This window comes from Melospiza georgiana, chromosome 5, assembly GCF_028018845.1.
Source record: "Melospiza georgiana isolate bMelGeo1 chromosome 5, bMelGeo1.pri, whole genome shotgun sequence".
In the NCBI taxonomy this organism is placed as follows: Eukaryota; Metazoa; Chordata; class Aves; order Passeriformes; family Passerellidae; genus Melospiza; species Melospiza georgiana.
In genome coordinates, this window is record NC_080434.1 from 16832413 (window position 1) to 16846722 (window position 14310).

The 14310-nt window shown below is 36.3% G+C and overlaps 1 protein-coding gene across 1 annotated transcript in view; it reads right to left on the reverse strand.

The window, feature by feature from the left end:
- Nucleotides 1-425: 425 nt before the first annotated feature.
- The window catches only part of TACR3 (tachykinin receptor 3), a 35838-nt gene continuing 21953 nt past the window's right edge, over nt 426-14310 (reverse strand). Inside the window, exons 4-5 of the mRNA XM_058024750.1 lie at nt 3619-3815; nt 426-741 (exon numbers count right to left, since the gene is read on the reverse strand). Of these exons, the coding sequence (XP_057880733.1) occupies nt 426-741; nt 3619-3815 (513 nt within the window). The remainder of the gene's footprint in view (nt 742-3618; nt 3816-14310) is intronic.

Here is a 14310-nt window from a genome sequence, read left to right on the forward strand (position 1 = left end):
TACATCTTTATAATCAAATATCACGTAATTTTGTTACTGTAGAATTAATACACTCGTAATGGAAAACACAGTACATTTCTGCTTCAATAAGTAAAGAAGCCTGTTACATTTTGGTAAGTCAAACATAAATGCCACTGGTCAGAGACAACTGAAACAAAATTTTTAATGCCATTGGTTTATTCTGGATAATCCCTACAAACACTGTTGTGGCTGAGGTGCAACTATGCTTTTGGACTGAGACACACACGTCTTCAAATTCCTTTTCCTCTCCAAAACAAAAAAAAGGAAGAGATTTCCCAAAAATCTCACAATATTTATAGCTAGGGTTTATTAGTGGAATCTGGTTTGCTTTCCTGTGGTATGGATTCCAAGTCCCAAAGTGGGAGAACATTGTCCAGAGTTGCCCTTCTAGCAAAGAGAAATGTTTAGGAATAAACATCTGCTGATGTATGCAGTGAACTGATGAGGCTTGAGGCCGAGGAGACAGTCTTAGAATTCCTCTGTGAGCAACCATTGAAGTTCAGGTCCCTTGGAGCTGCTCTTTTCTTATGGCTGGCGTGCACGCTGTCTCCATCGTTGGTGTCCAACACCACGGTCATGCTGGAGTCCATCCTGGACACAGCGTAGAGGCTGCTCTGCCGTGTGGGGTGGAACCTGGCTGCCTTCAGCTCCAGCTCCTCATAGCTGGACACCTCAATGAAGGGGCACCAGCGCAGAGCTCGCTTGAAGCCAGCTCGGAACCTACGAGGAAAGAAGCCTGGTGAAAGCCTGGGCTTGCAAGGCCCCAGGCCTTCATCTGAAAGCACAGAGTGCTGCCAGGGTACTGACTGGCCAGTTATCCTGCCCCTAGGCCTGGATGGGCTGAAGTCAGTGGGAGTTTCCTTGACTGAAGTCAGAGTAGGACAAAAAAGATAGTGATAACAACTCATTTCAGTTTGATTTTCTGTATGCTGTCCTGCATTTTAACAGCGGTGTTTTCCTTATAATGAATTTCCTGTCTTTTGCCTCTGCAAAGTAAACAAACGCTAACTTTCACAGAACTGTCTTCACAGAAATTGTTTTGATTTGACCTCTAATGAGATCTGCACCTATATTTTCATCTTCTTTCAGCAAGGAACTTGGTAACTTTTCTGTAAAGTGCCATCCCAATTTTCAAATTTCAATATCCCTTCTGTGTTTCTCTCTAACAGGGATGCTTATATGAGAAAGAGTTAATGACTAATAATTGTTCATGTGAAATATTTGGAAAATAATTTTTAATAATGAAGAGGATCCTACAAAGTTGAAATCTGAATGTGAGCAATCTATAAACGGGCATTTTGAGGCTTTAGAGCATCAGTGTTTGCAATACTCATACAGAGGCAGGGATTCACCGTAAAGACCATTGTTACATTTTGTATGTATGCATTTCCAGAATAAATGCTTAATATATTAATTAGAAAAGCAATTCTCTGTGTATCTGTGTATAAATGGAAAAAGAACACCTTTTCACCTTGACCTAAAGCTTATCTTTCTCCCTTTTCTTGCTGTTCTTGTTCTGTTTAAACAATCAGCTCTGTTGTTTATCCTGTCTGTAAGTTTTTTGCAGCAGTGATTAAACTACCACAGTGATGACTGTAGGTAAAAATTCAGATCAAGTGTTTAGGTAGAGTTAACAGATCTCACAGACGTGACTTTTCCTTCCTCAAATTTTTAAGTTTGCCGTGGAGTTCTCACATGATGACAACCGAGCAGGTAGGTTGCTATTCAGCATTCTCTTTACATGCGGTCCATATTTTGGAAAAATACTGAAAGAGCCTCTAATGGAAATGGATTTAGGGACAGGAATTGTAAAACCAAACCATCTTTTAACTGTATTACTTTTCTTGGCACCTTCCATCCTCTTTATAATTCAGGGCATGTTTTTTCTTCATCTTGAAATAATGCTGTCTTTATCTAGATACGTAATATCCTAATTAGCCTGGAAGATGATGCTGGGGATAGATGTTCTAACTGTCTGATACTAGATCCAGCAGAGGCATGAATTGATCTGACTCCCAGCAACAAGCTCTCTTTTCCTATTTAATGAAAAGGAAGCAGATATTCTGGTATCTTCATTTCAATATGGAACTTAATTATAAGAGCACTGTCACCAGGACTTCATTCTTGTATCAAATTCTGAATAAGGTGACCTTTAGTATGTCTCAAAATATTAATTTTTCTTTGACTGTATTCTTGAATCCGGACATTTAATTTTGCAGTTTGCAAGTGTCAACATAAGCCACATCAGAGATATTATTTTTTTATAAATACTTTTGTAATTGTGCCATAAAAAGTTTTTGAAGAAAATGGGATTGGTTTAGAAGTTTTATGGTGGTAATTGAAAAATATGAGCCCTCATTTTTCCTTGTCTTTGATTTTGCAGACACTGGACACTTAGTGAAATCTGGTTTCTGTTGAAATTAATGCAAAATTTGCCATTTGAGTTAGTTTTGTTCTGCCATGCTAAAACTTTACCTTGTCTTTAAACAGTTGTAAATGATGAAAAGCTCATCAGAAGGCTCTATGAATTTAGTCATTGCATTGTCTTTTTAAAAGACCATGAATGGAATTGTCGTAAGTTATCCTCATCAAGAAGGATGATGCCAGTGTTTTTGCACCAATAAAAACTTGTTAGGATTTGTTCACTTCATTTTTGATTAGATTCCTTTTGACAAGTACTACATGATCTTTAGTTGGGGTTTAGGAATACCGTGCAATATTGCTATGAAGTTTGACAGTAATTAAACTTTGCACTGGCTGCGAAGTCAAAAGAGATTTAAAATAATATTTAAGATTGCTTAATACTGATTCATACTGACTGAGTTTGTGAAGTAATTAATTGTTCCTGGTGTTCTTTATCCAATAATGCTAGAAGAAATACTTGTGAATAGGATGGCTAGGATGATGTTTGTGTAGATCCTGGTCTTATAACTTGAAATGAAAGATTTGAGTCTATTCTGGAATGCAGTAGTCTCAGGCTAGCAAGTATCTGTAAAATGTCACCAAACTCAATAGGTACAGTGCCTTTGAAATTCAGAGCATAATGTGCTGCTATCAAACACTACTGTAATTTAGTATTAAATAATGAGAATATAAATACTTGTATAGTACTTATCAGCCTATTGCAGATCTTGGAGCGCAGTGTAAATCTAATGCTGAGATCTACAGAGCACAGCTAATCACGTTTTGTATTGCATTCTTCCAGCAAAACAAAATTGGGTATACAATTGGTGAACATACAGCATGCACTCTATATCACTAATTACCATCTTCTTTATTTTTATATTTTGCAAACCAAAACCATTAAAATGCTATAGGTTTTTTAAAAAAAATTTTGGGGGTGCACATGGAAAGGACTGGTTTCTGAAAACTGCATTTTGCTCTCAAATTTGAAGTAGGCCAGAATATTTACTGGAAGTCTGCCTCTGGGTTTTTGGGGCTTCTTTTCAAGTACAAACCTTAAAAAAGTTTTTTTTAAATTTTGTTTTTTCCCTACTAACTGGAATCTGTTTAAGTGAAAAATCTGTGTCTTTTTTCCATTTAAGCAGTTTATGTTCTTGGTGAAGTTATGCACCTCATTTCATAACCAGCTCTTACCTCTTATTAAGACAGCAGTAGATAATGGGATTGTACATTGTAGAGCTCATGGCAAGCCAAAAGCTGGCTAAATAGATTTGCTGAATGTATTTCCACCGGTTTAATTGTTGATAGATGCCAGTGACTATGAAGTAAATGTGGTAGGGCAGCCAGCAGACGGCAAATGTCAGCACAACCACAATCATCATTTTTACCACCTGAAAGAAATAATAATGATATTAAGCCTTTTTAGTTTGGGCTAGCATTTCAACATCCATTAATAATTTTCTTGTAATTAATTTTTAAAGTTAGTCAATGGAAAGCTGAATATGCTTTTATATAGTTTTTCCTTTTAATCTGACTCTATTATTTTTTTCTTGACTGGAGATCATCTTTTTGTGAAGAAATATAACAAGAAAACCTTTCCTGATGTTATTTGTATTGATTTTTGCAAGTAATATATTTGGCTATATTAGATATCACTTCTTTTCTGTACATCTTACCATGGCATAAGGTTACAGAGTGTTTTATTCAGACACCTCATTTTGGCCTTTATTCACCTTGCTGTCTATTTTTATTGTGGTCTGCAAGTCTATTTCTTGTCCCAAATTTTTAGATGTGATTTGAATATCGCTAAGTTGTAGGAAATGAGCAACTGCAGCATCCTGTGTAATTTCAGAGCCTAACAATTCCCTTGGCTGGTGATCCTTATTTGTTGTTTTCCGCAGGCATCACAACATCTGTTAGCTACCATAGTTTCCAGTGAGCACAAATGAAGAGGGGCTCTGCTTTGTGCTCCAAACACGTGAGGACAACTTGCAACTCATGTAAAAATTTCACTCCCATATTTCTCTTTTCAGTTATGTCAAATACTAGTCCAGCTACCATTTTCAGCACAATATGTCACATGTTTACACCACAGGTTTTCTTTTTGTAGCTGAAATGGAACTAGACATGATAGATCCATGCTGGGAAGTCTCTTGTTCATTTGTACTTGTGAATACTGAGGAATAACAGGGATCTCTATGAACAGTTCCTGTATTTTCTCTGTACAAAGTGCCATTTCATACTGTTTCTAGTTTTACCAAGGGAAAAATCCAAACAGCTGAAATTTGCCATACTTACATGTCTTTGGTTCATGTTTTTATGAAATTCCAACTAACATAATTAAATGATTTTGCATAAAAATGTTATGGTATCCTCCTTAACTCTCATTACATCTTCCTATGGGAAGCATAAAGCAATTTTTCATTTAGTAGCTAGCACCAATTAACAATCTTTCTTGCTGGATGGACTGTAATGTGCAAGATTTTGCTTATAAGAATGCTTATTGTTATATATATGCACTGATCATCATTTAAAGGCAAAAAAGAGGCATCTGGCCAAATATAAAACATTTATAATAGTTGGTTCTTCTGAAGCACTTTTCATCAGTTAACTATAAATCATCCTGTGAGTAGGAAGATCAGTTTAATAAAGGAAGGCAGCACACCAAAACATGGTATCACTTTTACCTTTCACAGGTATGTCTGTGTATCTGTGTCTAGGCATATATAGAAGTTTATGGGACTCTATATGTGATTTATGGGGTAGGGGGGAAAAGGTTATTTATGATTTTATGTGGACAGAAATTTCTGGACTAAACTATGTATGTGAAGTGATGCATAAGATATGTTGTCAAATCAGTTTATCATTAAATGGCATTGCTATTTCATTGCTTTTGACGTAACTGCCACTGTTCTGCTGGGGACTTACACCTCTGCCTTGCACACATTGTATAGATGGAAGTCTCAATTCTGTAGTTTTACCATGTTACTTCAACTCCCTGTCATTGATTTACGGGTGCCCTTTGCATGTTGTTGTGTTTTTATAGATCTGTCAGGAATGATAAGTGTTACTTCAGCACCTTTCAGGACTTCTGTAATTTCAGAACACTTGAGAGTCTTCATTATTTATTTTGATATTTAATTAGCAGGCCTTGCAGTTCCAGCTGTGCATGTGAAACTGTTCCTAGAATTAGGAATATCATAGGTACTGAATGAAAGGATTTTGTGTCCAAATTTTCAGAGTGTAAACAGGTCAATCTGTATTTACAGCTTACAGTTCATCTGTGCAGTGCTTGAGAACCAAAACAGTAAAGCATCCCAGCAACAAATGTAGCTTAATCTGGTTGAGTTTAATCTGTTGTAGTTTAATCCATGTCACTCATGCTCTAGAGATGCTAGAAATCACAGAAAGAGTCCATGTTGCCTGTTTGGCATACTCAATTGTGTAAATTTTTTTCCAAAAGAAAGTTGTCTTTTTTCTGACATCCAAATGCTCATTGTCTAGTTTTCTGTGAGATATTGAAGGGCAAGGCAAGAAGAGTCTAGAGTCTACTTAAAGGTCTCCTAAAGCTAATAAACCTTCACAAGCTGTACGAAAACCAGCTTTTAGATTTCAGCTGCTGCACAAATTAAATTTGAAGGAATGAAGTTTCAGTTTAAATTACTATTAAATACAACATTTCAGGTTTTCTTCAAGGGACCAGAAATCCCAAACTAACTTTTACCCTGCAAAGAAAATCCTAAATTTTTCTTGTCACAATTTCAGGTAATTCAGTTCTAATTTTGAATGTTTTAAGTTTTGAAATGAAAGATGCCAAATCACCCCCAGAGAATTGCATCTTTCCCTGCAAGGTTACTCTTTTGTTTAAAACAAAATACTCATAGTTTAAAAGAGTGAGATTCGTATGAGGCTTTCTTTGCTGTTTCTCTCTGGAAATCCATGATTAAATATTAAGTCATCATCCTTCTGAAAGCAGAAATTTCTGAAGCAAATAGTCAAACTAGATAACAAGCTACAGATGATTTTAGATGGACATTAGTGTTTGATTTAATTTGTGAAGTAATGAGTCACTTGAATGACAGACAGTGAAGCACATTACATTCTTAATCATTCAGGTTTGCATGTCATTTTAAGTATTTATATAGTACAGTGCACTTATTGTCATATTTCCTAGGATTAGATAAGTGAGATGTTGTAAGTCTGTGTGGTGTAAAATTGTTGGAAACAGAAGGCAATTAAGGTTAAATTTGAAGTCAAATGCAAAAATTGTGAGAGGAATCAAAAAGACCTAGTCTGTTCTCATGTCATCATCTAAGAATGACTATGTGTTGGCAAAAATGGAGGGAAAAAAAAGAATCAGGAGGAGGAGGGAGATTATTTCCCATATCCTTTTCCCTTTCAGAGAGGCACACACTGCAAGGCCATACCTTGCATTTTATGGCTGCAGTTCTTGTCTGTAGTGTTGGTCTTTCCAGTATAAAGTTTCATTTCTTGATTATATCAATAACTATGAACTGAAAGTGACTTCAAGGTCTTTAAACCCAGGGCACCTTGAGTTTACTTGGAATAAATTCTGATGAACAAGTGCCTGTAAACCAACAGAGAAAGTAAAACAAACAGGCCCAGTAAGAATTTACCACAAAAACTTGATTGTCTTTTCCCAGTACACTGTGGTGTTTCATTAAGAAACCCCAGTGAGACTTTACAGGTCCAACTGCAGAATATAAAAGACCTTCAGTTGTTTTTTGACTACTTAAACCTGTGACTGAAAAAAACCCAACTCTTTTTAATAGGTCTGTTCTGTTTCACTTTTTGAGATATTACTGTTTTTCAGTTGCTTTTCCTTCTGTTCTGAGTTGCATAGAATTCATTAGAAAGGTTTTCTCTTGTGCATTAGGAAACATTTCTAAAGCAAGAAAATGACTGAATTCAGTTACTTAGCTTAAAATCTAGCTCTGTTCCTGCCACCATTTCACCATAGAGCTTTCCAAAATGTGAATTGCAGTCAAAATCTGTTGTCCCAGTGGCACCATTTTCTCCTGGTGTTCTGTTCAATCTCCCTCTGTGTATATTGTGGGCAGCATGACTGGAGGAAAGAGGATTTTTTCTGTTCTAGGCAATACTTTTATTAAATGAGTTGTACTGAGTCTCCTAGTTGTGCAACCTTCATACAAGTCTTGAGGCTCGATTTGTAAATGTAAAATCAAGGTATTTATTTTTATACATTGGTTTTCATCAACCAGTTCTGCTGATACTGATGCCCTGCTGCCTATGTCTAAGAAAAACTCTGTCTAGAAAAAGCTAATTTATGTGCTTTCTGGTCTTTATCCATTCCTTAAATCCTTTCTGAGTAAGAAACATTCTTTCATTAATGAATGTAATGAGAAAAACAATGTATATGAAAGAGCAAAACTGATGTAAGTTCGTTGGAATTGGAGCTTGCAAGTTTGCTTTTGCTGTGAAATATTTGGAACAGTAAAAGTGAAAAGGAGCTAATAGATTCTGCTGCACTTAGAAAAACCAGCAAGTACATTTATTTTCCCATACTGTTTTTATTTTGCATGAAGAATAGCTAGAAGAGTAGTCTGGTTTAAGATGTAGCATTGAGAGCAGCTCTTGAAAGATTGGGAATAACATATACTGTTCTGAGAGACTCAGTTGCTGCTGGAGGAATATAGCAATTCACATTGCAAGGCAATGAATTGCCAGCAATACCTAAGGCTTGGACCCTGCAATCACTTCCTTTTCAATCTTCTCTGCAGCTCCTTATTGCCTTTCTAAGGCATCTTCGATACTGCTGCTTATACAAGTACAGGAATTTGGCTTTTGATTTCATTTCCACTTATGTCACACAGAACAATTACTTTCAGAACTTTTACTCCTGGGTGTTATGCAGATAAGAACGAGAAGGAAATGATTTAACAACCCATGGAGTGTAAGAATGTCTTGTTTACCCTCTCCTGGATGTTTTTTATTCATGAACACAGCTTAAACGCAGTTCACAGATAATCCCTGGAATCATAACTTTGGCCCTGTACTCTTGGGAGAAGTAAAATACCACACTAATATTTCACAAGATGTTTCTCCAAGCATGTTAGGATGCAGTCAGCAAATCCACTTCCCAGTCCTGGGGACATACATGGCACTTAGGCACCAGAGAGAAAGGAACACCAATATGCCTTTTGTTCTCCATGAAGCTTATTTGGAGTAAGCTATCTCTCTTCTTCAAGAAATTTAGGATTCAAAGGTAATTCTTCTGGCAATAGTACAGAGATGGAGCTGACTTCTGAGGTACCAAGTGCTTTGACTCACTCAGGGATTTTCTGTATTCTTTCAGCCCATAGGAATGGATGGATTATCAATAGTTGAAGGAGACGCACATTTAGGAGGAGAAAGTATGAGAATGCTTGGAAGTCTTTCAGCCAGATAAGGTATTTGCCAATTCCAGTGCTCCAGATGCTTGAGTCTTCTGACTTATGTTTTCCATCTGTTTTTCTCAGCTACTTGAAATAAAGAAACTGTTTTTAATTTCAATTTGCATAATCCCTTGGTGCAAACAGAATTAATAACCATTTACTTTTTACTTAAACTCAAAAGTTGAAAAATATATTCTTGTCTAGAGTGAAGTAGTTTTTAATTAGTTTGCTTTCTTCCAAATTCCCCAATGTGGGACTCCCCTCAAACCAAAGCAATTCTGACATTTTTTATGAATGGTCTTAGCTACTGCTGGTTTAAATTATTTCCCCCCAAAGCTTCATACAACACAGAAGGTTTGACAGGGATTTTGAGTTTCTCTCAGCATGTCAAGAAATATCCGTTCCATTGCAAAGAAGAGGTAAATATTTTGCTCAGAGTTTTATTTTCCTTGAGAATATGTGATTTTATAAGCATCTGACTGGGGGTAAGGAGGAAAAGTTTCCACAAATTTTGCTACTTAATCAAAGAAGAGATGTCTCACTTTCGCACAGGATATTGTTGAGTGTTAGGCAATAGGCTCTGTCTGCTACTCAGCCTAAGAAATTTTTCTGTAAGCTAGACAGCAAGTAAAGGTAGGTGGCCTTGTATCATTGTCTTGGTCTTAAGCATTGAGTGGCAAAAGAAGTTTATGTTCTTTAGAAAATGACTCTGAGTGCTTGTTGTGGGATTGGCGTTATTGGGCATGATTATGCACCTGAGATCTAGTTCTTGGAAAAAGTAGAAAAACTGATTGAGTGCTTTTGTGCTTAAGATTCATACCACCACTTATTTTACAATATTTTCCTTCTTTACCAAGAGTGAATGATGGGGCAAATTCATTTCCATGCCTACAACCAAATATGTGATTTGGTGTGGGGGGGAATAAAATAATATTTTTTTGTTTTTTCTAATAGGGGTAATTAATTCTGAAGTCCACTTTGACACAATTCTGAAAGTGTTCTGGAACCTTTAATCCTCATTGTAGGCTCAATGTTTAAATTAATTTTCCATGTAAGACTTTTGAAGGAATGGCACTAGTGAATGTCCTCTTTTGAAAATTATTCTTATGTATTGGGCACTGCAATAACCAACTAATGCTATGATGAATTATGCCAATGAATTATGCAAAAGTTGCATACTATTCTACTTGTGTTTTACTTTATGTGGGCTCCTTATAGTGAAACCGGTCCTCCTGAAACTATGAAATGGGTACCTTTTGTTATGTTCAGAATAGGAACAGAGACTCTTATTTCATATGGAAAGACTACTGTTGGAATTGTTTTATTTCCACCTTATTCACCTAGGGGAATGAAATAAGTGATTTATATAATTAGAAGCCATTTGAATGTCTACCATATTTCTCTAGAATTTTGGCACAAGAAAATAATGAGAAGTAATGCAGATTGTTTCCTACATAGTTTGAAAAACCTCTTCTCTTTTCTGTTGTTAAGAAAATAACTATGAATTATTCCTGAACTGTACTTATGTAAATTGCATGACTAAATTCTGTTAGAGAAAAACACAGTTAAAGCTATTTTTTAGTTGCCATCCTAATTACGCATTTGCAGTGGTAAGAGCATCTTCTCTTTCAAAGTCTGAAGAAAAAACTTCTATTACCACCTAAGAAAAAAAAAAGGGCAAAAAATTTTAATATTGTTCCCCAGTCCATTTTCATATGAATTGACTTCAAACGAAACTGGTAATGTCAGTGATGTTGAGGTTTATATTTTGAATTTAATGCACCTAGTTTATTTTTGTCATTCTTCAAATGACTGTACAAGGTTGTGAATTTATTAGGAGAAATAGACTTGTAACTTGCATACAGAATACTTTGGGAATACTTGGTCAATAAAAAGTGCTACGTGCTCTGGTCAATTATTGATGAAAAGTATCAGGCGTGTCATTATCTTGACAAGCATTTATTTTTGTCGAGACAAGCATTCCTTCAAGTAATAAAGTATCCACATGGCTTGGCCATAGTGGTCAATACATTGGTCATTATTGCACTGGTTTGATACTCCTGTGGTATCCCAATTTGTGGAATAAAGTATAAGCTGGCCCATGCCAGGGTGGCTGAAACTGTTTCCTAGGAAACCTGCTTTAAAACCTGGGGAAATAAATTACTTCTATCCAACCCCAGAAAATGAGTAATTAAATAAAGGTGCTTTGTATAGGTTGTAGTACAGAATTATTAATTCTAAAGAATTATATTCTTGAGTAAAAGGATTGGATTTGTTAGGAGAAGGCATTAATAGACATAACACAGACACCCGTCTGTGTGGAGGTGTGTAGATTTCTGCTTTAACTCAGAAAAAACCTGTGCTGGAGTTACATTTTGTTTTGACATGAAGAGCATCCTGTAACAAATGCCAAAGTGTGTGGGTGTAGTACTGGAACTGCAGTTCTGTTCTGCTGAATATACAGGTCTTGGCTCTGCAGTCCTCCAAAATGAGTGATCTGCATCAGATTTCCTGGGCTTTCCACCACACACATGCTTGGCAGTGTTCTGGAAAGCTCAGCAGACTGAAAACTCCTGCTAAAATTAATTTGTTCATGACTTCCTACAGGGATTTGATGAGGAAGTGGCTTCTTATGCACTCTCTCTCTCTCTCTCTATATATATATGTGTGTGTGTGTATGTGTGTGTGTGTATATATATGTGTGTATGTATATATACACAAATGTGTTTTTATGCACCCATGTACACAAAAGAATATTCATGTGATCATAATTTAGCATATGTAATGGGGTGACTTTGACTGCAGATTAGATGATACAACAAAAGACCTTTTGAAGTTTCCAAGGTTGGTTTATATGCTGGTGAAAAAATTTACATATAACTTGAAGAACACACTTTGTCCTGAATGTGGCATTTTAAGGTTATTGTTCTGGAGGGTCAGGTCCCAAACTTGAACTTGGAGAGAACTGCTAAGAAGAAGTGAAGTCTATCTTAAACTCAGTTCCATCATTTGAAACATGAAGATCATAATCTCCATGTTGAAAATCTGAATGTTGAAAAAGAGATACTTGGCTTTCATTTCTCTTTCTCGTAGGTATCTTGGTTTTATTATTAACAAACATGTATAGTTGAATTCAGCAATGCATTTGAAAACACACTGAGTTCACTGACATTGGAGTGAAGCATTGTTGAAATTTTTTGTCTCTTTACCTAGTGTTACTTCCATTCTTAAATATATGAGGCACTAGTAAGCAGAAATTTTTGCCCTAGGACTGCGCCTGGGCTTCATAATTCATATAAATTTTCTGCCGATAGTGATGGAAAATATAAAAATAATGAGAAACATCACAGCAACCGTAAGTGCACAATTTTGAGCCTAATCACTGACCATGCAGAACCAATCTCTTAAATCTGCTCCTGACCTGGAGATGTTGCCAGCTGTTCTATAAAAAAGTATTGAGCAGAAAACTTTGTCAGTAAATATGTAAACTGGCAAGGCTTATGTGCAGTATAAAGCCATTTTTAGTATTTACTCTGCTTTTACTTCTCTGTGATTGCTGCTTGAAGCGTGGACGATGGGTGTGGAAAGATTTGTTTGTTCACAGGGCATAGCTGAGTTTTAGGACCTTGAGGCAATGAATGGAAGCTGGTACTGCTGCTGAGTGTTCTGTAGCTATTTGGAGATAGACAGCAGAGAAGAGCAATAATTCCAATAATTTTGTTATATTTCACTGTGTCAGTCATGTTCAGAGAATGATCAGGAGGATGTCTGACTTTATTTCTACCTCAGTAGGAAATCTTGTTCAAAGTTATGGGCAGATCATTAAAAAGAGAACAAATTGGTAGGAAAAAAATCTTGAAAAGGAGAATAGGTGAATCCTTTTTTTTCTGAAGTTCTAAGACCATAAAACAGCTCTGTAAAAAATATTTTGTATTTTGTGTTTAACATGCAATGACAGTAATTCTGCTGTACTCATTCCCCAATTTTTCCCTCGGCAATTTCTAAGCATTTGAAGAGTGAGACTGTGAAATAGAAATCATGATTCACAATATTAATAGTTACTTTGCTCATTCCCTACATTTTCGGTGGGTTTTCAGTCTATATACTTGGTAATAGAGTTTACAGAACTTTTTAAAACATAAAACCAAAGATTAGTGGTTATTCTGCCTCATTCTAATGGAAAAAAAGGTGCCTCTTTGTGTGTATGTGTTTAAGGGGGGGGGGGGTCATACATTGTCATTAATGTGATGACTGTGCAAGAACTTAATTGTAAATGAAAAGCCTAAATCAGGCTTTCATGTTAGTGTTCTGTGTTCTTGTGGAGATTTTTGATAGCTATGGGAATATATTACTGATCAAAATAGTAACAACTATCTTATTCTGCAAGTATTTTCACCAGGAAAGATGATAATGTGGTTTTCTGACCCTCAATACCCTTTTGAAGTTTAAGAAAAACTTAGAGAAAATAAGCTTAAAAAAAAAGTTCTATTCTGCAAACTTTTGCCTGCAATAGCAATTACTTGCAAATAGAGACTTTGACTTTAGTGTTAATAGCAACCTGGTGAGTCTGGCAGGGTATTTATCTTTATCATTATGGAACAACTGCTCAAAATGTTAGTGGAACACTAACAGTTGCAGTTGGGTCCAACAACCTGGTTAATGGCCAGTCCTGGCTCACCCCTGCAGAGCCGTGGAGAAGGGCAGCAGGCAGGGTAAGCATCTGTGCTCTGTAGGAAGCACGTCACATCTCCTCGTGGAACTTAGTCCATCTGCATGGTTACAAACCCAATTTTAGGCATGTGTAGCACTTTGTGAAGTCAGGCCTAGCTTCATTAGCACTGGTTTGCATCTACCATATTAAGAAGGCTATTTCATACTTCCTGTGAATAGTCAGAGTTAAGGATATCATAGTGAGAGGTGCCCTGAAGCAGAATGAGAGGAAATCTATCTTTTGTTATTAATGTTTGTAAGTAATTTTACCTGTTACATTTCACCACTGAGCTTGATTTGGGAAACACTTTCCCCTGGAAAGGTAGTTGAGAGAAAAAAAATTATTTCATAAAGTATTTCATACTAATCTCTCTCCAATCTTGAGATCTACCTAATTTAATGTATTAGGAGTTTTGTACAGCAAAATAAAGGCATACCAGATAAGTTTGATGACAAGACACTTCTGAGCAACTGTGCTGCTGCAGAAGTGAGAAGGAACTGTGGGAGCAGACAGGAAGTTTCACAGTGCTGTTCATATACTTTGTATGGTACCAGTAGTGATTGTGTCCCTAGGTGGGGTGCTGGCAGTCACCGATATCACAGAGCAGATAGGAACTGCTGGACTGATACTGTGCTAGTTTTGATGGGTTGTTTTACATTGTACTTCCACAGGTATGATCGTACTCAGCAAATTCTAGGATTTGCTCAATTAAGGACTAATAAAATTATCTGATGTGAATTTGTTTGCCTGTTGTGAACA